The sequence below is a fragment of the Xenopus tropicalis genome, chromosome 2, assembly GCF_000004195.4.
Source record: "Xenopus tropicalis strain Nigerian chromosome 2, UCB_Xtro_10.0, whole genome shotgun sequence".
Lineage (NCBI taxonomy): Eukaryota > Metazoa > Chordata > Amphibia > Anura > Pipidae > Xenopus > Xenopus tropicalis.
This window is the reverse complement of record NC_030678.2, coordinates 86,588,904-86,613,051: the sequence shown is the minus strand read 5'-3', so window position 1 is coordinate 86,613,051 and position 24,148 is coordinate 86,588,904. Positions and strand designations below refer to the sequence as shown.

At 39.2% G+C, this 24,148-nt stretch overlaps 1 protein-coding gene across 3 annotated transcripts; it reads right to left on the bottom strand.

The window, feature by feature from the left end:
- Positions 1-5,586: 5,586 nt before the first annotated feature.
- On the bottom strand, positions 5,587-20,539 carry txlna (taxilin alpha). 3 transcript variants are annotated; one of them, XM_012956572.3, is made up of 11 exons: positions 20,106-20,539; positions 19,591-19,726; positions 17,304-17,600; positions 16,604-16,695; positions 16,317-16,487; positions 15,907-16,101; positions 15,313-15,432; positions 12,361-12,435; positions 11,866-11,958; positions 11,368-11,463; positions 5,587-6,706 (listed from the first exon to the last, which is right to left on the bottom strand). In XM_012956572.3, the coding sequence occupies exons 2-11, from the start codon at positions 19,715-19,717 to the stop codon at positions 6,425-6,427; spliced, it is 1,548 nt and encodes a 515-aa protein (XP_012812026.2). In that variant the 5' UTR covers positions 19,718-19,726; positions 20,106-20,539; the 3' UTR covers positions 5,587-6,424.
- Positions 20,540-24,148: the final 3,609 nt, after the last annotated feature.

The following is a 24,148-nucleotide window of genomic DNA, read 5'->3' as shown; positions in this document are numbered from 1 at the left end:
GGAAACCTGTAAACATTATCAAATGTGATTTAAAAGGGGTGTGTTTCACAGGCAATGTAATCAAGGAGGTGTAGCTACAAAGTGAATGTGGTTTTCAACCCCACCCAGATGTCCCATATTTCATTATTTTAATTATTGCATCCATCTGACACAAGTTGTCCTGCCAGGTTTAGTAAAGCAAAAGAAATAAAAACAACAGAGATGTAAATTACATTTTTAACTTGAGCAAAGAAAGTTAGTAAGTGTACTGGGGAAGAATGATACTTCTAGTTAGTGAATGAAAGGAATAGTTTGAATAGGAATGTGTCGCTATGTCTACATTAACTCTAGTGCTGCTATTCTATTGCTTAACTTCAAGCCCTGTTGACTGTTGAAGACTGACACAGGTTAGTAAGGGGTGGGCAGGGGGGAGTCAGACAGGAAGGCACATACATTAAAAAGAACAGCAGCACTAGGGTGTATATAGGTATAAGTACATAGTATTTATTAGAAGCAAAAAAAGCTCAACAATTTTGGGAGAAAAGCCACTCTTCCTCAGAAGAGTTTGGTTGCCTTCAGGAAGTGTGATACAATCCCTTCTTTTTATACCTGCTGTCTGTGTTGTGCTAGTTCCAGTGGGTATATGTTATCCAGCACTTACTTTGTATCTGTCTGGGTAAAAAAATATATAGATTTCTTTTAAGAAGCTAACAAACTATAACTGGAAACTCATTGGTTAGTTATTCTGTGTGATTTGACCTGTGGGCCAAAGTATGGTACCATGTGTGGATGGAAAAGTGCACTAAGCCAATCAAACAAATTGAAACCTCCTTTAAGAAAAGTTATTCAGGTTAACCGATGACCCCTTACACCTGGATGGGTTTATCAGCCATCAGGATGCCATATTTTGAGTCTTTGGTGACATTATTCAGAATCTATTTTGTTAAAAATGACCAAGCAACAGCCCCCCTCCCCCCACCACACACACACACACACACACAAGTTCATTCAAGCTCAGTACATTTGCTGTTTTACTATCATTACCATGCTAATACCTACAGCCCTCCTAAATTAAGATTTGTGTTAGGACCACATTCAAAGCAAGGCATACTACTACTTAGTTGGAAGGGCCCACCCCTTAGCTAGCCCAGGCTATTATCCCACTGCACATTTGGGCCCCCTAAGGGTTTGTGCCCCTGCCAACTAAATAGAATGTGCCCCAAATATTTTATTTAAAGGAAAAGTAACACTAAAATGTTTTAAGTAAAAAAATCTATTCTACCCTGCTCCAATAATTTCCCTATCCCGCACACCATTTATTATTTTGAATGCTTTATTAGAAAATACCTGCTAAAACTTGGCTTCTGGTCATTTGAAATAGGGCAATACAGTGATGCAGGGAAGAATCCACTATGCGAGGATCGACTTCTCCTCCTAGCCTTCCTTCTGTATAGGAAGGAGTCAGGCTAGGATCGATCAATCAATCATCGCATAGTGCAGTGCTGTCCAACTTCTGTTGTACCGAGGGCCGGAATTTTTCCGACCTACGTGGTGGAGGGCCGATAATGGAAGCCAGTTTTGACCACTCCCCTTTTTGAAACCGCACCCACTTGAAACCACACCCATGTTATCACATGACCATACCCATATTAATGGTTGTAGTACAGCAAAAACCTGCCATACTCTGCCTGCCCTACCCTGCCTGCGTGTGCCAGACTCTGCCTTCCCTACCCTGCCTGTGTGTGCCAGACTCTGCCTTCCCTACCCTGCCTGTGTGCCATACTTGGCTAGTTTGTGCTATACTTGGCCTGTGTGTGCCATACTCTGCCTGCCCTACCCTACCCTGCCTGTGTGTGCCATACTCTGCCTGTGTGTGCCCTGCCTGTGTGTGCCATACTCTGCCTTCCCTACCCTGCCTGCGTGTGCCATACTTTCACTGTGTTTGCCATTCTTGGCCTGTGTGTGCCATACTCTGCCTGTGTGTGCCATACTCTGCCTGTGTGTGCCATACTCTGCCTTCTCTACCCTGCCTGTGTGTGCCATACTCTGCTTGCCCTATGATGCCTGTGTGTATGGCACACACAGGCAGCCTACAGTGACACAATGCTGGCACTGCTCCTACAGTCTGCACAATAACTATACAATAAAAAAACTTTTTAATTGCAGTACCACCTCAGTATATGTTCTTTTTGTAGTGTGCAGGGATTATTTGTGGGTTTCTACTGCTCCTGAGGTGTGAACAGTGGAACAATGGGGGTGATTACAGCCTGAGCCTGAGCTGTGAACACTGCAGGGGGTGAACAATGCAGAGATTAAAAGGTGTGAACAACACAGGGGATTACATATTTAAACAATACAGCCTGATTACAGCCTGAATCTGAGGTGAGAACCATGCAGGGGGCCAGTTAATCAGTACTGATACCATTTAAAGCTTACACAAGAGTAAGCCATCAAAGCAGCCAGACAGGTGGGGGGCCACACAGAGGGGGGTCGCCAGTTGGACAGCACTGGCATAGTGGATTCTGCTTCTTCTGTATCGCCCTATTTCAAATGACTGGAAGCCAAGTTTTATCAGGTATTTTCTAATAAAGCATTCAAAATAATAAATGGTGTGCAGGATAGGGCAATTATTGGAGCAGGGTAGAATAGATTTTTTTAGAATAGAATAAATTGTTAGTATTTCTTTTCCTTTAAATTGTACATTGCACCAAAGCATAAATCTTGATCCACCCAAACTCTGCCCTTATGTGGTACCCAAATCTGTACCATGTCAGCCCAGGTCCAGGACATCCTGGTGTTATTTCGTTGGACAAGAATTTAATATGAGGACAAAATCATTAAGCTTGTACTTTAAATTACAGCCCACTCATGGGCTACACGGGAATCATAATTTTGATTCAGCCTGCAAACATGTCAGCTAACCGGGCCACTTTATGGAAAGAGATCAACAGTGCTGTTATACAACTACTGGGTACTAATTTCATGTTTTTTAATTCTTTAAAACTTTTATATATTCCTCAAAAATCACATACCTCTCTACCTGGATTCAGTCAAAGCCATTTCCAAATGCAGAAGCACAAATCTGCATCTGCAGAAGTCTCTGCTGCTGATACTTAAATTGTAACCTGTCAGGGCAGTGCAAGTGATTTGAGGGTCAGGAAAACAACCTGTATCTGACCATAACCCTCAAAACCTTAACCCACACCAGATTCTAACCCACAAATATCTGTAGTAATAAGTCAAATCAACTGGACAGCAACAAACATACAGATATACAGGATATACTATGACTTAGATCAGGGATCCCCTACCTTTTTTACCCGTGAGTAACATTTCAATGAAAAAAATGCTGGGGAGCAACACAAGCACAAAAACTTTCCTAGTAGATGACCAATAATTAGTAGCCTAATGTAGATGGAAAACTACTAGAAGCTCTGTTTAGCAGTACACATGGTCTTTATGCCTCCAAAACTTGCCTTCAAGTCAGAGATTCAAAAATGGGCACCAACTTTGAGGCCACTGGGAGCAACATCCAAGGGGCTGGTGAGCAAGCCACTGGTTGGGGATAACTGCCCAAGCCAGATTTTTTACTATTGAGGATGTCTTGTACCAGGAGATGAAATCTTTGGGAGCAGAGAAGTTCAGTGACATTAGTGGTCTGAGATACTGAATGCACTTTCATAACCATCAAAAAAAAAAAAAGCACAGGGCAGGAAAATATTTGTGTGCACCTGTACCCAAGGAAAGCCTCCAAGGAGCCCAAAATATTGGTTCAAATAAAATTTATTTTCATTGACATATAAGCCTGGGTATGTTTTGTTAGATAGCTATATCTTAAAACTCGGATTTGTGAAGAAGCTTCTGGCCTGTGGCTCAGTTGTGTTGGTTGGGGAGAATTGCCTGTGATTACTGTCCAGTAATCTTCTGTACATCATTTGACTTGATATACACTAATCTTATAAAGAATGTATTTTGTGTGCAAAAAGACAAAGCTTTTTCCTTCATGTAAATTAACTAAACTGAGAACAAAATGGAGTACTTGCACATTTTTTCTCTACATACAGATCTAAGGTTTAATCTGAGTACCTTTGCATCTAAACAAAGATCACTAAACAAATGGAAAAAAGCTTTAAGGATTTATTGGTGTTGGTACATATAATTATTAATAAACAAGTCCTTATTTTCTCATTGAGTATACTGACATAAACCAGTCTCCCTGTATCACACACAGAGCAGGACAGTCTCTTTGGTACTTAAGTTTCAGGGAATGTCAGCGTCTAAACTCTAAATACCCCAATACAGTACATCCATTGTGCAGAGGTGTTAAAGGAACAGTAACACTATAAAATGAAAGAGCTTTAAAGTAATAAAAATATAATGCACTGTTGCCCTGCACTGGTAAAACTGGTGTGTTTGCTACAGTAACACTACTATAATTTATATAATAAGCTGCTGTGTAGCCACGGGGGCAGCCATTCAAGCTGGAAAAAAGGAGAAAAGGCACAGGTTACATAGCAGATAACAGTTAAGTTCTGTAGAATACAATAGTGTTTTATCTGTTATCTGCTATGTGCCTGTGCCTTTTCTCCTTTGAATGGCTGCCTCCATGGCTACATAGCAGCTTATTTATATAAATTATAGACGACTTTCTGAAGTAAACACACAACTTTTACCAGTGCAGAGCAGCAGTACATTATATTTTAGCTACTTTTATACACTTTCATTTTTTGGTGTTACTGTTCCTTTAACTGTGTTATCATTCACAAATGATAAGGTCAGCTGCAGGCTATTGTCAAAGTGTGCAGATCCCTGTAATACATTTGTATCAATGGTTAAAGCAACATCAAGTGAAGGGATAATTGTAGTAGTGATTCCTATGAAAAATGCGGCTTCCTTATACCAGTCTTTGTAACAAATGGTTAAACACACAGAAAAGCAGCAAGTGTGCAAATGTGTTATAATATATGTTTGGAAGGCACATCCAGCAAACAATAATGCATTATACAACAATGCTAAGTATATGGTTGTCATATATGAGAAGAATAAGTTTGCAGAGGAAGCAAGAAGTATAAAGGGCTCATGGGAAAGTGCTCACAGGGAAGTATGCGTTTTGTGAGCTTTATCTCTGCCTTTCCTTAGCAGAGGTTCAAATCATGCAGCAGTATAATAATGCATTGCAGCAGGAATTGGCAAGTTTGGGAGTTCACTGGTGTATGTCAGGTTAATGGCTATTGCTAAGGCTAAAGCAGATCAAGGGCACAGTAAAGCCTGCACTATAGGTTAATTTTTTTTTCTTTACCGGAGGCCAACAGTTAAGAAGGGCGTCCTTCTACAGATCACATTCTAAGTAGTATGGTGCCCCATTATTATTTCTAATGGTGGCCCTGACTATGTGTATGTGAATATGAATTTTTAAAGTTATTTACAGCCAAATTAAATAAAAAAGGAAACATACTAATCTCCTCGGTGCAACAAAAACATTTGCTAAGGGAAGGCTGAATAATGAACAAAGAAGATGTGGGATGTATGAAAATAATTAATTGAAGGTATATAATAGGTAGGGGCATCTAGAATGGTTTACAGTGGCAAAAAAAAAAAAAAATTTGATACACTGAACAGCAAAATGGCAATTGTGATGGATCAGCAAATGATTCTATCAGTTAACAATTGGGCAGACATCAAACCAAATTAAGCAACTACCACAGAGATACAAATTCTATTTTACACTGATGTAAAGAAAAGAAAATGATAATCAGAAAGAAATTTAATGCATAGTAGACTTACAGTATTGTACGAGGCTTACATTTATAAAACAGAAGAAAAAACTGGGAATGAGTATCAGTTGATAAAGAAGCAGAATGAATATTATCTATTAAAAAGCAGCATCATTCAGTTTGTTGGGGAGAACAAGGTCATGATGTCGGCGTGCTTACTTAGAATAAATATGTGCTGCACTATTACATCACGTCCCCTTACACATGCTCCCACTTAACATTTGCTGGCCAAATTAGTAAGGCAACAACAGTGCAAACTAATGGAGAGAAACAAGCTGTTGAAATAATATGTATGTATGCAAAACTAGGTTCCTTGTGTTAAAAGGTAAATATACCATACAGGACTTAACATGGTAATTTTCCTTTAATAGTGTAGTAACAATTCAGATCTCTTTACTTCTGCTCATCCTATCTTAGCAGTATGTTTCTCTGTAAAACATAGTAAGATACAAAAGTAAATAACAGACCTTTAAGAAGCTGTAAAACAAAAAAAAAAATATATATATATATGTCCTTTTACTTCTTCATTCTCTGCAGGAACTGCACACACAACACCCCTAACACTGCAAGAGAAGGGTGATGGTCTGAGTGTGCACAGGAGGTATAAAAGTGGAAGCAATTTTATAAAAGGAGAGTGGATTTTCACCCAATTTCATTTTGCCACATCTGAATCATTCAGCTGCAGTGCTGGGAAGAACGGGCGATGAAGGGGCATTTTGCTGCCCGCAGGCTCCACTGTTACTTAGTTCTGCATTCTCCCCAAGTGGAAGGCCTATGCAGCTGCTGGATTCCTCTTGTGTGACATGTTGACCTGGAGTGGCCTCTAAGGATTTACACAGGTCCTGAACCTTCTTGTTCAAGTCATTGCGCTCTGTCTGTAAAGCTCGACAAAGCTTCTCAAGTTTCTGGATCTTGGCTTGCAAAGCCTCTTGCTCTTTGTCACGCAAGGTTTTCTGAAAAACAAAGTACAAGCCAACTTACACACATATGCATTATTATAGTTAATAAAATAGATGTTTTAATCCAGCCCTGATCTCAGCTCATTAGCGGTTCTGTTGAGTTGCACAAGCATCACCTGACTAGAACAACCTCAAGTAAATTTGGAAGAAAGAAAAAAAAACACGTTATACCAAAAAGCAAAAGTCTTTGAACAAGGAGACAAAAATGGGAAACTGTTAGCACTCCTGTCCAAAGACAACTCTACTACCATGCTTATTCCGGCGATTAAGCTGTCCAACGGGGTAATAACCTCTTCCCCAGAGGAAATAAATAGTAGATTTACAGAATTTTACTCAGATCTATATACCTCTAAATTGCAAGTCTCACCTACCGAGATACAAGACTTCTTAAGAGACATAGATATCCCTAAACTAGATATACAAACCTCTCAATACCTAGCTACAGAAATAACAATAGCTGAAGTAGAAGCGGCCATTGGAGCTTCCCAGAATTGCAAAACTCCAGGTACAGACGGTATACCAATGGAATGGTACAAACAGCACACCAAACTACTTGAACCACTACTAGTGAAGTTATATAACGGAGTAAAGGAAGGGAAACCTCTACCCAACTCAATGATGGAGACCCTTATTGTCTTAATTTTAAAACCAGGCAAGGACCCCCTTGATTGCTCATCCTACAGGCCAATCTCGCTTATCAATGCAGATGCTAAAATCTTAGCCACTAGAATTGCTCAAAATCTCTCTAAGATAATTTCCCCTGATCAAACAGGCTTCTAATATTAGAAGGCTGTTTACAAAAATATGAATAAAATATGACAACCCAGCTAGCAGACTGGTAGCCTCCTTAGACAACATGAAGGCCTTTGATTCAGTGGAATGGGAATACTTATGGGCTACAATAAAAAGGGGCAGAATACACCCAATATATATCAGCTGGGTAAAAGCGCTTTATCAACTCCCAGTAGCCAAAGTAAGAACTAACACCAAGTTATCCACACCCCTCACTATAAGCAGGGGCACTAGGCAGGGATGTCCCCTCTCCCCACTTCTATTTGCACTTGCTATGGAACCCATGGCCTGTCGCATAAAAGCCCAAAACGGCATAGAGGGTCTGAACCGGGTCCCAATAAAGAAATCATCTCAATGTACGCAGATGACACCCTCATTTACTTACCCAACTCAGTGTGGGAATTGATTACCTGTAGTACCAGTTCTATTGCACGATCTAACTACTCTGGCCTTAAAATCAACTGGGAAAAATCAGTGCTTTTCCCAATAGACCCTCGACCACCAGACGCTCCCACTCAGACTAAAGGTCTACAATGGGTCGAGTCCTTTAAATATCTAGGAATTTGGATACACGCTAACCTAAATAAATTTGAGGAACTCAATATACACCCAGTCCATAAGCTAATAGGGAAAAAAACTGAACTATGGGCAAATCTACCCTTGTCACTAATAGGACGTATAAATCTATTCAAGATGGTAATTCTTCCCAAACTGACCTACATTTTTAGACAAGCCCCAACTGTGCTACATAAATCCATCTTTGCCAAACTCAAAAGTCTAATGATTACATTATACTGGAACCACTCACCCCCAAGAATAGCCCTTACAACTTTACAACTCCCTACAAAACAAGGTGGGCTAGTGGCTCCAAATCTATTTTTATATTATCTGGCAGCACAACTTACAGTAGCAGGAAACTGCACAGTACCCACCTTAACTAATGCAGCAACTATCCTGGAAGCCCAAAAAATAGGCTCACTGGAGGAACTTAAAAACCTCTTATACAGGGGCACCAAGTATACAAAAAAGGTGAGAGCATGGCAAACAGCAAACAGTTTTTATCCCAGGCCCCAACAATATCAAATACTTGGCAGATGTCATGGTAAATGGTACTCTACTTACCTATCAAGAACTTAAACAAAAATTCTCTGAGGCATGCTGCGGAAGCCCACTTTGGGCATATGCCAACTGATACAACCCCAAAACAAACAGAAATAAGGACTCACAAGGAAACCTTTAAAAAACCCCTCTCAAACTTCTATGCACAATTATTACAAGTTATTAGCACATCCCTGAATAGACTGTATATGAAATGGCAGAGTGACATCCCCCAGAACAATGGGAGGATATTTTAGACACTGCTTTTGACAGGGTCATTAGCAATAAGGATAAGATGACTTAACTAAACTACTTACAAAGAAAAAATCATACTGCTTAACCAAGTAGAGGAGATATTACCAAGAGGGGCACAAAGAACATTATTGTCAATACTATGTATGTATGCAAAGAAAACAATTGCAATCGACTGGAAATCCAGTGGCGGGCCATCAATACATTCATGGGAACAATTGATAAAAAAGGCCATTCCACTTTACAAGCTTACTTATATGAGAAGATGTTGCCCAGACAAATTTTATAAATATATATATATATATATATATATATATATATATATATATATATATATATATATATATATATATATATATATATATATATATATATATATATATATATATATATATATATATATATAAAACAAAATGGAGTCTGCCGGCACTCACGAAACCGATAGTTAACGTTGCCTGGGTGCAAAGTTCAGAAAGAAATGTGCAAGGAAAAAATCACGGAAGTCGCACACACAGGACTTATACAAAACAAAAAATCTTTTTTTTATTGCCAGAGGAGTGAACTAACGTTTCGGCTGTTACACCAGCCTTTGTCAAAGTTGTAGCAGCGAAGGAGAAACACACATAAATACTGTGTATGGCGGGAAAAATCAAACAAAGAAGTGAAAAAAACTTACGTGACGTGTATAGTACACAAGTTTTGTGTACTATACACGTCACGTAAAACCCCCATATGGTTGCCCTTTTATTGGCTCCACTGGGATCACCTGACTGCAGCTGGGAAGGGTGGGAGCTACAACAAGGAGCTGGCCACTGCTCCTGTATAAGCTATAGCAAAAAAAGGGAAAGTTGTGCTCAACCACTAAATTTTAAACCATTAGGGGGTTTTAACCTTGAAAGCAAGAAAGTTGCAGGTAAAACTTAGCCCCTTGGCTAAATGTATATTGAAGCAGTAGAATTCTTAATGAATCGCATAAGTCAGTGTAGGAACTGGTCAAAAGGGATGACTGACGCAGTTGGCCAGCTTGAAGTATATTGCAATATATGGACAAACAATCCCTGTTTTGCTTAAAGGGAAGGGCATTTCTTAGTAGCTTAAATGCACCGAATGTCTTAATGTCCTATATATTGATAATGGGTGAGTGCAGAGGATCTCTTGTTGTTGTTTCTATGTATTTCGTGGTCACAACCTCATTGCACCCCCGCCTAATGGTTTAAAATTTAGTGGTTGAGCCAATATCACTCCCTAACAACACACAAAGCAATACATACTGATCCTGAAAGATTAATTGCTGTGAAAGGTGCTGCAGTTTCACAGGGGCTAAAGTAAACTGTCCCAGTGTAGAACATTTCAGCGAAGGATTTGTTATTCAGTCAAGACAGAATTGGTCAGGGATCTGAACTCTTTTGCAAGGAATCTACAACTACATACTTATATGCCAAGTACAGTTGACCATGTTCTATGGGATTACTTTAGAAAGGTAAGAGGGGGTTATAGGATGTAGAGCTGTGAGCAAAAGTTTGCATGTTTTAAGTGAATTTAAGTATTAAAAACGGTTGGCTGGTTGATTTGGGTTACTGGACAAAGGCAACATTGTTTATGGAATCACTTATAATACCAGAAACTCATACTTCGACACACCACTTACATAATTCCATAGGGTGCATTCAATTCCAAGGCTGCTTCAAGCCAAACCCCATAGACCTTCATCCAGGGAAAAAGCACATCAAAATACCGGCAATTGCCTTTAACACATTTATTGCATAGAGATTTTTGTGCCACAAAAATGTGCCAGATTTTTGGTGTGCTTCTTCCCTGGATGGAGATTGCACTGTGACTTGTAACACTTGGAAGCAATTCCAAACAAATGCATCATCTCTGAGACACCCTGTTAGACATAAAGCTAATTGTTTCACACATGTATATTTCTGTTTATCTGTTTATGCCATGATTAATAATAATGCAGGCAGTCTCATAATAAAAAAAACGTATTTATTCCACCCCCCCCCCCTTACCTTTCTAAAAGTACAAGTACAAATTTGGAAAAAATAAATAAATAAAAGAATCATTAAATGTGGGCTGCATGAGATAGCAATAAGTTTTATATTTAAATTTCAATTTCGTTTACACTCCAGTTCTCTGCCAAGCTTCCATGATTTTGCCACATTGTTTTGGTTAAAAAGGTTTACACCAGTAGTGTATCATTGCCCAGACTGGTTTCTATCTTACAATCTGCCTAAGCCCTCATATATACTTTATTTCGTTTTTTTGCATATTTGACTGAGGTTTGCCACCCATCCTGGCCTTTGCCGATCGCTGGTTAATTGAGTTGTGTTAGGTTTTTGATACCAGTTATTTTGTCTTTCCTTTTACAGTGTTCCAAGTTCTGTGCTGATTTCCAGAAAGTTTTAGGTCCCCAAAAGGGCCTCGGTGAATATATATTGCTTCCTATAAAATGTGGAGTCCTGTGTTATTTCCATTCCTTCCATCCATCCATGCATGCATTCTCTTACCTCTTCTGCCATGACAAGCAATGCTTTGTTACTGCTCTCCCATCGGGACCTATACATGGTTGTCTCTTTTTCCAGCTTCTTAATCTTCTTTGTCATCTGGATACATTATGAGAATAAAGGAAGACTACATTAATTCAATGTTACTTTTAAATTTGTTTTAAGGAACTTCTCTTAGGATAATGGCACTAGGTGCCTAGAGTAGTCCAAAACCACCACCACCACACCACAGACAAGCTATGAAATTGCTTGTTGAAGAACTGCAGTAGTTTCCCATAAAATTATCAGTCAGACAATTTCAATGTAAGTCTGTATGTAGTTTTGAATACTTTGGCTTTGTGTTTTTGGACTACTTAAAAACTGCAGCACTCAACGTGTTCCATGTGCCAGTATCCTTAAGCTGCAAGAAATAAAAATTAAAATAAATGCTTTAATGATCCAACAGCTATTTACTACATTTTCTGCAATGAGCAGTAAAATTATTCATTATTTAATCCTTACCTTTTCCATTTCTTGTTTAAAAGTGGTGAAAACCTCATTGCTTTTAGACAAGGTGTTTTGAAACTCCTCAAACTTCTCTGTATACAGTGCTAACTAAAGGACAAGAGAATTTTTATCAGGTTTAATGGCCTATAAAAGGTTAACATTTTTTACTTGAGTGAGGAAGTCTAATATGGGAAGATTTTGTTCACAAATAAATACAGGTATGGGATCCGTCATTCAATCAAATAATTCAGATTTTTAAAATTGATTTCTTTTCTCTGTAATAATAAAACAGTACCTTTTGATCTCAACTAGGATATAATTAATCCTTATTGGATGCAAAGCAATCCTATTGGGGTTTAATTAATGTTTTATTGAGTTTTTAGTCGACTTGAAGTATGGAGATCCAAATTATGGAAAGACCCCTTATCCAGAATACCCCAGGTCCCCAGCATTCTGAATTCTGCCATGGCGCTGCTTTTATGGTTGTGGGGGGGGAGTGTAGTGTACAACCTGTTGTTTGAGGTGGGTCTCTTGCTGTTTCATTAGTTCACACATGCGCTGGGATTCGACTGCCTCTTTCAACAGCTGTAGGAGATAAAAATCAGACCGTATTCTAATCTCTGACTGCAATGAGACCAACACAAAACATGCCATGGTACCTGAAAATATTAAGTAAATATTACTAATGTAGCTTTGTAAAAGTTTAACTGACCATCGGCAATAACAGGACAAACTGGAGACTATATACTTTAAAAGCATGGAAGCAGCATCAAGAAATAGCTAACCCACGAATATTTTATCATCATAAAAGAAGAGGGTACTAGGAGGAAAAAGAATGGGGTATGATAACATGTTGCTTTAAAAGTAAATGTATTTTATAATTACTGTTTTTGATTTAAACATTTCAATACCTTCTGTTATTGCTGTTGTGACACAAGGTTCTTTAGAGAGTTGTTCAGTGGGCAGATAACTGACCTTTTGTCTGTCAGTTTCCCTTTTTGCTTTGCATTCTTACCTCTTACCTTAATACGGTGGCTAACCTTAAAGGAATACTGTCATGGGAAAACATGTTTTATTTCAAAACGCATCAGTTATTAACACTTCTCCAGCAGAATCCTGCATTGAAATCTGTTTTTTTTTTTTTTGTTTTTTTTTAAAGTACAGATTTTTTTTATATTTAATTTTGAAATTTTACATGGGGATAGCCATATTCTTCATTTCCCAGGGTGTCCAATAAACTTCAGTCACACTTTTACTGCTGAGCTGCAAGTTGGAGTGGTATCACTCCAGAACAATGGGAAGGTAGTAAGATAGCAGCTCCAGGTAGATTTCACTCATTAGTAAGAAATCCAAGTCTGGCTTGGGACTCCTCCAGTTAAATGGAGTAGGTGAAACAATAGGTTATGCAATTCTAATGTGTGGCGCTGGCTCTCTTTCTAAAAGCTCAGATTAAAGGTGGCCATACACGCACCGATATTATCGTACGAAACCTCGTTTCGTACGATAATCGGTGCGTGTATGGCATGTCGGCGAGTCGACCGATATCGCAGGAAGCTGCCGATATCGGACGACTCGCCGATCGGACAAGTTTGAAAATTTTGATCGGGCGCCATAGAAGGCGCCTGACCAAAATTCTCCCTTCAGAGCTGAATCGGCAGAAGGAGGTAGAAATCCTATTGTTTCTACCTCCTTACCTGCCGATTCAGCCCTGAATGGTGTGTGGCGGATCTTACGATGTTTCGTGCGACCGATGGTCGTACGAAACATCGTCGGATCGCCACGTGTATGGCCACCTTTAGGCACAATGCACCGAGATGGCTACCTACACAACAATATTATAACAAACAAAATCCATATGTTGGTTTAAGAATAACATTTTAAATGTTAGAGTGAATTATTTGCTATGTAAAGAGCGTAATTTGGAAATAAAAAGTACACCATAAAAATCTTGACAGAATCTCTTTAAATTAAACATATAGTATGATGTAATTTGTAAGTGTGACACAGCTTAAGTCTACATTTTGTATTGCCTGTGGTTCCCGATCTGCTTAAACGGTTTGACTTTCAGTTCTGCTTCCTACAGACGGAAATATAAAATACATTACGGACACCAGCAACCAAATGTGTATTAAACCTAAATCTATATTTTAATTTTATTTTCATTACATTTTTGTAATTTAGCTTTCTGTTCATCTATCAGTTAGTCATTTAACTGTACCAGTAATTAAGACATTAGTAACAGATTTTGAATTTCAAACTGGGGTGCTGCAGAACAAAAAGCTTAATTATCTTATCTATACCCCTGTATACATCATGCTTAAAATCCTATTGTCCTGATTCCACTGCCAGCGTATGATGAGGTCATTGTGTGGCTTTCTAGGTGAATTTTTTTCCCTTTTTGTTTAGGCTGAAATCTCTTCTGGTGCTATATTATAGCTCAACATGTTGAATACCAAAGTACAGGACAGGATAAGGTAGTTGGGCAGGGTTATTTCCATTTCCTGCTCCCTACTTCAGGGTGGAATGAACATTAGGGCTCGTTTATGAAGTGAGCACAAAGTGCAAGGTATGGATGCAGATCATCATGTTCACTGCCAAAGTGGATGCAACTCTCTTTGTAAACAGGGTATCAGTTAATGCAGCTTTTTACTTATTGAATTTGTGTGCAAAGGGCAAATGAATCATTGCAATGGATATTGCCACAAAGTGTTTATAGGTGCAGGACTAACAGGACTTCCTACCCCTAACTGGAAGTTCTGTCTCCTATGGACAGTACAAAGTGAAGAAAAGGATTTCAGAGTAAGACATAACTCCCCTTTTATCCTAAGCCTAAGGTGGACACAAAATAAACCGAGAACCAACGTCTCCTAAGAAAGGTGAGAGAAACTGTCAGGGAGGACTGCATCAGTAAACCGCAGTCCCCGATCTGATGGAAAAATCAAACCTGCCTGATTGACACCTTGCCAGATTTCAGTTGGGTAGCCCCGTTGGGGGTCCCCATAAACAGGACAAGCTGCCTAATACTTCTAAAAGGACTCTACTTAGCAGCTTAAATCTGCCTCAGTATGGCCACCTTAAGTCATGAAAGGTCAGCCTGCCACAAAAAATATAGCTAATAAAGGGGTGGGGGGGGGGGGGGATACTGTAGGCAGGATGTGATAAGAAAGAATTACTTGTGCAGCAGCAAGACAAGAATTGTAGGATGATGTTTTTGTCAAATTAACACTGACCTATATAAATATTTCAGGGGGTATTATAATGTTTAAATGTTTGCTCAGGGAGCAGTTACTGGTCTGCTGGTAAATATCTGGATTGGTTCCAATTAGTTACTAGACCAGAAGCACACATTTCAGCTATTATAACATTACCCTTTAAACTCACTCATCATTTAATGATGAGATGGTCAAAAATTTGGGCAACATATCATAAAATATAAAAATCGATTCAACTGTAGTAACTTACAAACTCCTTTTCCCGCTGGTGACGCTCTTCCACTTCTTTCAGCATTTCTTGTGCTTGCTGAAGCTTCGCATCCACCAGTTGCTGTTGAAGATCCTTATGTTTGAAAACTTTGTCAATGTGCTGGAGGGAACAAAAATAAATATACGGAAAATGGAAGATGGTTACATTAGAGACTGCTAGTAAAGACATAGTGCAGTCTTTCCTTAAAATACGCTTGGCTCATTCTTCTTATTACAAGTACATAGTTATTTTACACTACATACACATTTTAGGTATGCCAAATAGTTATGAATTAAAATTTATTTTGAAAACTTGATTTTCCCTCTGCTTTGAATTCTACCACTTTTTATGTTACAAGGGGTGAGCTATTGGGGTAAAAAGGGAACATGAGCTTCACGAATTCTGTCTTGCCTTGCCATGCCTCCTGAAAGGAGGGAATTTACCCAATGGGTTATGTGATCTCCTGGTAGTGAGAGAAGTGAGTGCTCAAAGCATAACAAATCATCAATAGATGTGTCACTAACCCTGGTGGCTAATTCCACATTATTCCATTGCTTTGTTTTATCAAATAAAAACAATCCTCTCTCCCCTCACCTCTTCTCTTAGCTCATATTGCTCGATAAGCTTCTTAAGTCGATCAGCAAGCTCAACATTCTCTTGACGCAGTTTAGCATTACGTTCATTGTGCTGCTCCATCTGTGACTGGATGTCATTGAGCGTCACTTGGAAATGGGAGGTTACTTCTTTGCGTTTCTCTTCCTCCTCACGAGCCCTCTGTACTCCTTCCTCCTGTGCAGGTGCAAATACATGCGATACAAAGGCTGAGCAGAAATGCTAGGTTTGAGCTTCAAAACAACAAAGTCAAAACAACCAACTGACAGCAATGATATAGGGAGTATCTCAGCATACTATGTAGATGAAGTAGAGTTGGGCATGGGCCAATAACACAATCAACTTACAGCATGCTCCTGTGTAAGTGGGAACTTAGTAGTCAGAGTACTTGCCTTTAGTGTACGGTTGTGTCTCTGTAGCTCTCTGCACAAACTTTCGAGCTTGCTTCTTGCCAGGATTGCCTTGCTGTGCTCATTACGAAGTAGATCCTTTTCTTGAATAAGCTGGGTCTGTTTTTTTTGCAGTATCCTCATTTGCTTCTGAGATGTCCTGTGCTCCTCCAACTTGGGTAGAGGGAAACAAAAGAAAATTACATTTACAATATGATCAGCCACTCACAATATAAATAAGCTTAAAGATTAACACGTCATCAATAACCATTGCACTTATGGTCCCTCACCAGTTCTGCATACTTCTTACACAGGGCAGTCAGCTTTTCCTCTGGGGTGCTGAGTGTGTTCAGAGTCTGCATTAATAATGTGATCTCCTTTCCTAAAACATGAGGGATCTGTCAGATTTAAACATAACAGCAATCTGGAAACATTGCTACAAGCAAAATAACTAGAACACACACACACACACTACCATTTTATGGTAAAGGGTTTAAAAAAAAAAAAACTAATCTCAAATGCATATACACATTACAACACTCTACATTGCCACTTATAGGTAGAAAAAGGGTAACAGTCAAGAAATACAACTAAGTTAATACAAGCTGGTTAGTAAAATTATTATCCTATGATGAAATGTGTAAAAATATTAACATCAATAATTTAAGGACACATTTGGAAATAATACTGCCAAGTATATGCAGTAAATGTGAGACAATTAAAATACTACAAATACAAATTTTGGGTGAAACAGCTGACAGCCTGACATAACCTGGGCCCACTGAGAAATGGATTGGAAACACCTAGTCTATAGAAATCTTTAGCTACTAGACATGATTAACAATTCTCCACATTGTTTGAGGCAGACGCATTGTGGTGGTCCTGAAACGGTCTCATTATGTAACAATGGAAAACAATATTGAACAATACCTCAGGTCAGGGATTGTAATGGCAAGTATGGCATACTTGACTTTAAAGGTTTCAACTTACCCAGACCCTTTGCCTTTTTTTTGTCTTGCATTCGTTTCTGATCTTTTTCAGTCTCGTTGATGGTTCTACTGTCTTCTAAAACCCGCATTTCCTCCTTCTCACCATTAACCTCTTGGACTACTAGTTCAGTATCACCATTTTTTGGTGTCTCCTGGGCTCCCTTATCTGTCTCCTCCGAGTCTCCTGCTCCTTCTTGCTTGTCATCAACACAATATGTACTAAGAATATCTTCCAGCTGCCTACTTAACTCTTCAGACACATCACATACAGTAACAGAATTACCAGCTGCTCCTTCCACTGTAAGACAACCAGGCAACACATCAGCTGATTTTAAATCGGTAAAATTGATAGTATAACCAAGTAAAGTAATAACCAAAAAGTAATAACCAAAAGTAAAGCAGAATTCACACCAATTTTGAATTAATTAAGAGGAATTCACAATACAGGTGAAGTTTTACACTGAAGCAGTAAGCTATATTAATAAAGCACTATATACCTCTGAAAGGTTAACTGCAATGAAACAAATGAAAACAAGTCCTACCTGATAGGACTTGTTGCTACATCGGAGTTAATTCTACACCTGTGTTGTAAATTCACCTAGCAAGTTTCCAAGTTATTAAAGTTAAAGTCGCTAACCTGGCCATAAATATGTACACACTAAAGAGATCAGGCCACAAATTCAGAATTGCTTATTGAACCCACTGTGTGGTGGGTCAGATCTGACTATCTTGCCCTTTTAGACCCATATCAGCTCAGGCTGATTGACCACTGGGACCGCGCCAAGTACCTGACTGTCTGACATGGAAATATATGGGCCTTTGTAATATTCCATATCAGAGTTGTTCCTGAACTTATGAATCATGTAAGGTTTGTGACATAAGGGGAGATTAGTTGCTCCGTAACAAATCTCCATTATTGTGGTGCGACTAATCTCCCCGCAGTGCCATCCCACCGGCGATTTACATTCTAGCCGGTGGCATGGCATTGCGGGGAGATAAGTCGCGCATGACTAATCTTCCAGTGTGTCACAACCCTAAGGCGTTAACAGTGACTCTGATCTCAGGGTAGTGTATAATATAAACACAGATGGAACAGTGCAACAGCTGACCAAGGGCTATCACATCATAAAATGCAGTTACTTTTTAAGTCTATCTCCTAACGCTGTTGTGTGAATTAGATACACCTGTGATGGACAAGGAGGAGACCCACAGACCAGTATGAAGTGAAGGCAACAACTGTAAACAAAGGAACAACAACAAAAGGATGCCCAGCAGGGCGAAAAGGCAATGAATAGCAATTTGCTCATACCCTCAAGGTGGTAGAACAGGTTTTTAGACCATGGGAATAAAGTTCAAGAATGAGAATCACAGTCTGTACAACACTGTAACCTACATGACACCTTTAAAGGAACAGTAACACCAAAAAATGAAAGAGCTTTAAAGTAATAAAAATATAATGCACTGTTGCCCTGCACTGGTAAAACTGGTGTGTTTGCTACAGTAACACTACTATAATTTATATAATAAGCTGCTGTGTAGCCACGGGGGCAGCCATTCAAGCTGGAAAAAAGGCGAAAAGGCAGAGGTTTCATAGCAGATAACAGATAAGTTCTGTAGAATACAATAGTGTTTTATCTGTTAACTGCTATGTGCCTGTGCCTTTTCTCCTTTGAATGGCTGCCTCCATGGCTACACAGCAGCTTATTTATATAAATTATAGTAGACTTTCTGAAGTAAACACACAACTTTTACCAGTGCAGGGCAGCAGCACATTATATTTTAGTTACTTTTATACCCTTTCATTTTTTGGCGTTACTGTTCCTTTAATACCATTATTTGGGAAACTAATCATCTAAAGGACACTACTAACTTGGAGAATTCTATGGGTCATCATACAACATCAACCTAGCTGTGACTGTTCTTTGGGTGTGGCTATCCTGGGAAAGGGCTAGTAAGAGTTATGCTTAGTTGAATGGTATCCCTCATGTATATAAACAGCATTTGTTAGTGAAGTACTTTTCTCTCCCTTCTATTGCACCTTTTCGTTTCCCCTTTTACCTCCCTCCATTTTAGTTTCCCCTTTTCCTTTTCTTTTACTTTATTATTTTGTAAACACATATACCACTTATTTAAAAATCAGGCTACAGGGTGGAGCTTGAGAGAATAGTCTAAATGACTGATAACTTTAATGAACTAAAGAAGGTCTTGACCAAAGGTTGAATCTTCAATGCTGGAAGGCAGAACTGAAAAAATCCGACACCCACTATAAAAAAAATGCTACTACTAACCTTCAGTAGCAGGGTGACAAACTCCAGGTGTAGTCACGTTCTCATCTGTGGCTGGAGGAAGTGAGGGGCTTGATGAGGTAGGGGAAGGCCCTTTGGCTGTGCCATTCTCCAGTTCTTGGTCCTTCATGACTCACTTCTAACAAAAGGTAACAGAAGCAAAGTATGGCATGTAAACAAGAAACTTCACGTTTTTTTCTTAAGAATCTAGTTAACCCTGTATGTTTGTAGGTATAAAACAATTCAATCAATGAACCTTGTTAGCATTAACCACTAACTTATCAAGTAGTTAACCACCTAGAAATAGATAACTCATAAGCTGGCACATTGGATATGCATAGCTCAATGTGCAGAGTAACTCCAGGTCCGGCCCATGCCATGACAACCCTTACTAATGTAGGTTTTGGGGCAACTACTAGTCTGCATAATGGGCACTCCACACCTAAACTGAAGATTTGCATCCCCCCACATTTTATACTTCTTAATTGTTTTATTTATGCAGGGCCACTACATGCTACCTGTTGTCAGCAAACTTGTATGTTGTCCTTGTCGCTCTACACACGGAAGCTGCACCTCAAGCGATGCAGCAGTATGACAAATGATGTAGTTCTGGTCTGTTCCTTGTGTAAGCGCTGAACTGTACACTTGTTTCACACAAAGTTGTTGTCCCTGCCAGTGAGGTTGCGCTGACTCCTTTTCCCGGAGGACACGATTAATAACCGGATTTACCTCACTCTTGCATCCGCTCCGGTAACGCTCACTCTCTGCCGGAAGCCACAGGCACAGGCACAAATCCAGGCCGCAAGCCGGACACTTCTTAGCCAATGACACGCAGCTCCAACAAGCCTAAAGGCCAATGCGCTCTCAGAGGCGGGTCTAACGGAAACCTCTGCGTTCGGAAGCAAGATTTATCGGCGCTGCTGTTGATTATAAGGAAACAGAAACTGTATAGGGCGGTAGCAAAGGCGCGAAAGTAAAAACTACAATTCCCTATAAGCCTTGTTTGTGCGCAGTCGTACGCATGAGTACCACCTTTTTGTGCGCTCGTTTGTTATATATAACTAAGATTCATTAAACTGTGACCCTTGATTTGACCCTGTTCATATAGTTTTCTCGTTTTAAACAGGTTATATTTATAAAAATAAAGCAAAGGCTTATTGAAAGTTTTTTAACATTTCTAAATTGAAATAATATGCCCTTGATACCGTTTCTTTTTATTAACATTGTTAGTTTGTCAGTCACAAGAATAATGATACCTCAAACATTGTTTCCATAACTAATAACATATTGACCCCCAGTATTTCATAAAATCCTAGTGGCCCTAGCAACAAAGACATTAGCAAGATGGGGCTGCTAGTGGGGGTCACCCACTCAAAAACGTGTGGCCCATTTTGTTTTCAATGCGGCCTTGCTAACTGCGATTTTACTGTGGAACTCACTGTTTTTCCAAAATGCAGCTTTTTTCCCTCAGAATTCCAGCATTGTTGTTCTCACATAGGGACGTTGCGCCTGACACAATTGCAGGCACAAGCAAAACCACGCCAAGCCCAACTATAATGAAAATGTAATAGTTTTATCTCATGGAAATGAAAAAAACTTTAAAAATATAATCAATTAAAAATTCTGCTAATATGCTAAGGGGCATATTTCTTTTATTTGGGCACAAAATAAAATAAATATGCTGGTAGGTGGCAGGGGCCTACCACGCAGGGTCCCTGTGTGACCAGTGGGCAAATAATTGGAGGGGAGGGTCCTGCTTAGTAGTATGGGCCTCATGACTACTGCTGGCGCACTCCTTTCCCATATCACAGTATACTTTCATGGTATCACATTTACAATTATTACAGCATTATTTATACTACTTTTAAGGTACCTTAGTATTAACTGAAGGCAAAGCTCTAAATAAATTTTTGGATGTTATGGGACATCAGACGGTAAAGGTGGGGGTCTATGCAGAAGAAAAGAATTGGGCTGCAATGATTAAAGGAAGAATGGTATACAGTGGATGTTGGGTTGAGATAGAGTAGCATAATATAAAAGGCAAATGTGTGGGGGGAAAAAACAAAAAGTGGAGTAGGGTTTTTACAATATACCCCCTGAATAGCAATGAAAGTATGATTATTGCTGGCCAAGCTGGCGAAATATTGCCTAAAAAGTCAAAAGCAGAAGAGAAAGTGGAATAGGTGAGGTCAAGTGAGGTTAAAGTAGGTAAGGGCATAACAAATTGGAGATTATAAAATATATTGACCAAAATGAGACAGAGGAAGTAAAGAAATATCAGAAGAGAAAAAGAAGGGAGCATGAGGAAAGAGAAGTAGGAAATACTGAAAAGAAATGGTGGTTGGAATGAGGTAAAGGGAGAATATAGATGCAGCCAGTTCCCGCTGCCAACACCCACTGTATAAAGCACTTAGGGCTGTGGCACACAGGGAAATTAGTTGCAACTAATCTCCCAGAAATTCCATCCCACCACCGAGAATGTAAAGGCCCCCTTTTTCCATTTTTAAAACCTCCTCCCAGCTCCATTCCCCATCTGCCCTTGGATTTCCTCCCCACTTCGTCTCCCACCTGCTGTCACACATCCTGCCTGCACTGCCCTTATTTGCTTTGAGACCTACTAAGAGGGCATAAAAGGCAAATGGTAACTCTACAGAAATTGGAAAGATCCACAGCCGAGATGGAAAAAAAAATGGTGCAACCAATACCAGGGCATTTCAAAAAGCTGTGTGAAGGAAGTCACTGCTAAAAAAATACCCATATCAAAGCCCATTTGTCAAAAGGCATGTATGTGAAGCAATAGATGTAGAAAATAATTTTATGGTTTGATGCACAAAACAGTTAGGTGAGGCAAGTTTAATAAAAATGTTGCAGTTGTGATAGAAAGATCACACATAATGCCTAATGTAACCATTGCAATTTTTAAAGAAGGAAAAAAAAGAAAAATGTAAAAAGGGGGACTTAAAGAACAAAGTGTAGAAACACCAAATAAGAAAAGCAGTCCAGGTGCACCATCAGCCCCTCTGCTCAGGGAGCAGTTATCTGTAAACAGCAGCAACATGAGCTTAGTGTCCTAAGGACACTTAGTCGTGGGCTTAATCTGTGCAACAGGAAAGCATCATCACGTGGAAGGGTACAAATATGTATACAACAGGCAAACAGCAGGATAGATACAAATACATTAACAGCATGTTATATAATATGTGCGCATCGCTACCAAAATTATTTTATTATAGCACAAAACTTGACAGATCACACATCTTTTTTTTCTCAACCTTTATGTAACAATCTAGTGAACCTTATCATTTGTTGACTCTGAATCATAATAGGGGGAAGTATGTTGAGTAACATCCTGGTGACACACCTACAACCTGAGCCCAAATTAACATTGAGCTTCTCATCTGTCTGTAAAACATGAAGGTAAGGAACCCCAGTTTCTAGATCGTGACCTCCAGTGGTTCGTTCCCAAAGAAAAGATGCTCAAGCACTAAACAGCACTTTCTTAAAAGCTTAAAAGTGAAAGCATTTTATTTCCCATTGTTAGCAATCTATCTCTCATTTGACAGGCCTGGTGAAAAAATGTTGAAAATTAGAGCAAACGTGCAGAAGGTGCAAAAATGTACCTACAGGAATATTCCATATCAAATATTTGGGGTGTGCTTTGCAGTTTTATGCTTAAATAAAATAATTTTGGTAGAGATTACATGTGCACATTGTACAACATGCTGTTTATCAGTTGTATACTGTAAGTATTTGTACTTATCCTGCTGTATACATATTTTTACCCTTTCACGTAATACGGTCATTTGGGAACCCCCCTTAATTCTTTGAAATTTGGTTTATCATTGGCTGAGCTTTCAAAGTAGCAACTTCATTCTAATATATAACATGCGTTATGGAAACAGTAGTATTTCAGCAATGACAAAGTTTATTGGATTAACAGAAAATATGCAATATGCATCATAACAATATTAGACAGGTGCATAAATTTGGGCACCCCAACAGAGATTACATCAATACTTAGTTGAGCCTCCTTTTGCAAATGTAACAGCCTCTAGACGCCTCCATCCGACCATTTGTCCATACAAAATCTCTCCAGTTCAGTTACATTTGATGGCTGTCGAGCATGGACAGCCTGCTTCAAATCATCCCAGCCATTCTCACAATCCTCCGCATATGTCACTATTTTTCTTGGCCTGCCAGACCTGTTTTTTACAGCAACTGTGCCTGTGGCCTTCCATTTCCTGATTACATTCCTTACAGATGAAACGGACTGTTTGAACCTCTGAGATAGCTTTTAGTAACCTTCCCCTAAACCATGATACTGAACAATCTTTGTTTTCAGAACTTTTGAGAGTTGCTTTGAGGATCCCATGCTGTCACTCTTCAGAGGAGTGTCAAACAGAAGCACAACTTGCAATTGGCCACCTTAAACACCTTTTCTCATGATTGGACACACCCGCCTATGAAGTTCAATGGTTAACGAGCTAATCCAACCAATTTGGCGTTGCCAGTTATCAGTATTGAGCAGTTACACTCATATTAGCAAAATTATAAGGGTACC

Bases quoted from the DNA above. Each gene is read 5' to 3' on its own strand.
- txlna (XM_012956572.3), bottom strand. From the start codon at position 19,717: ATGAAGGACCAAGAACTGGAGAATGGCACAGCCAAAGGGCCTTCCCCT. The intron at 17,601-19,590 runs GTTAGTAGTAGC...GTTGTCTTACAG, and splicing joins TTGTCACCCTGCTACTGAAG to TGGAAGGAGCAGCTGGTAAT. The intron at 12,436-15,312 runs GTAAGTTACTAC...TATCTCCTACAG, and splicing joins ACCAGCGGGAAAAGGAGTTT to CTGTTGAAAGAGGCAGTCGA.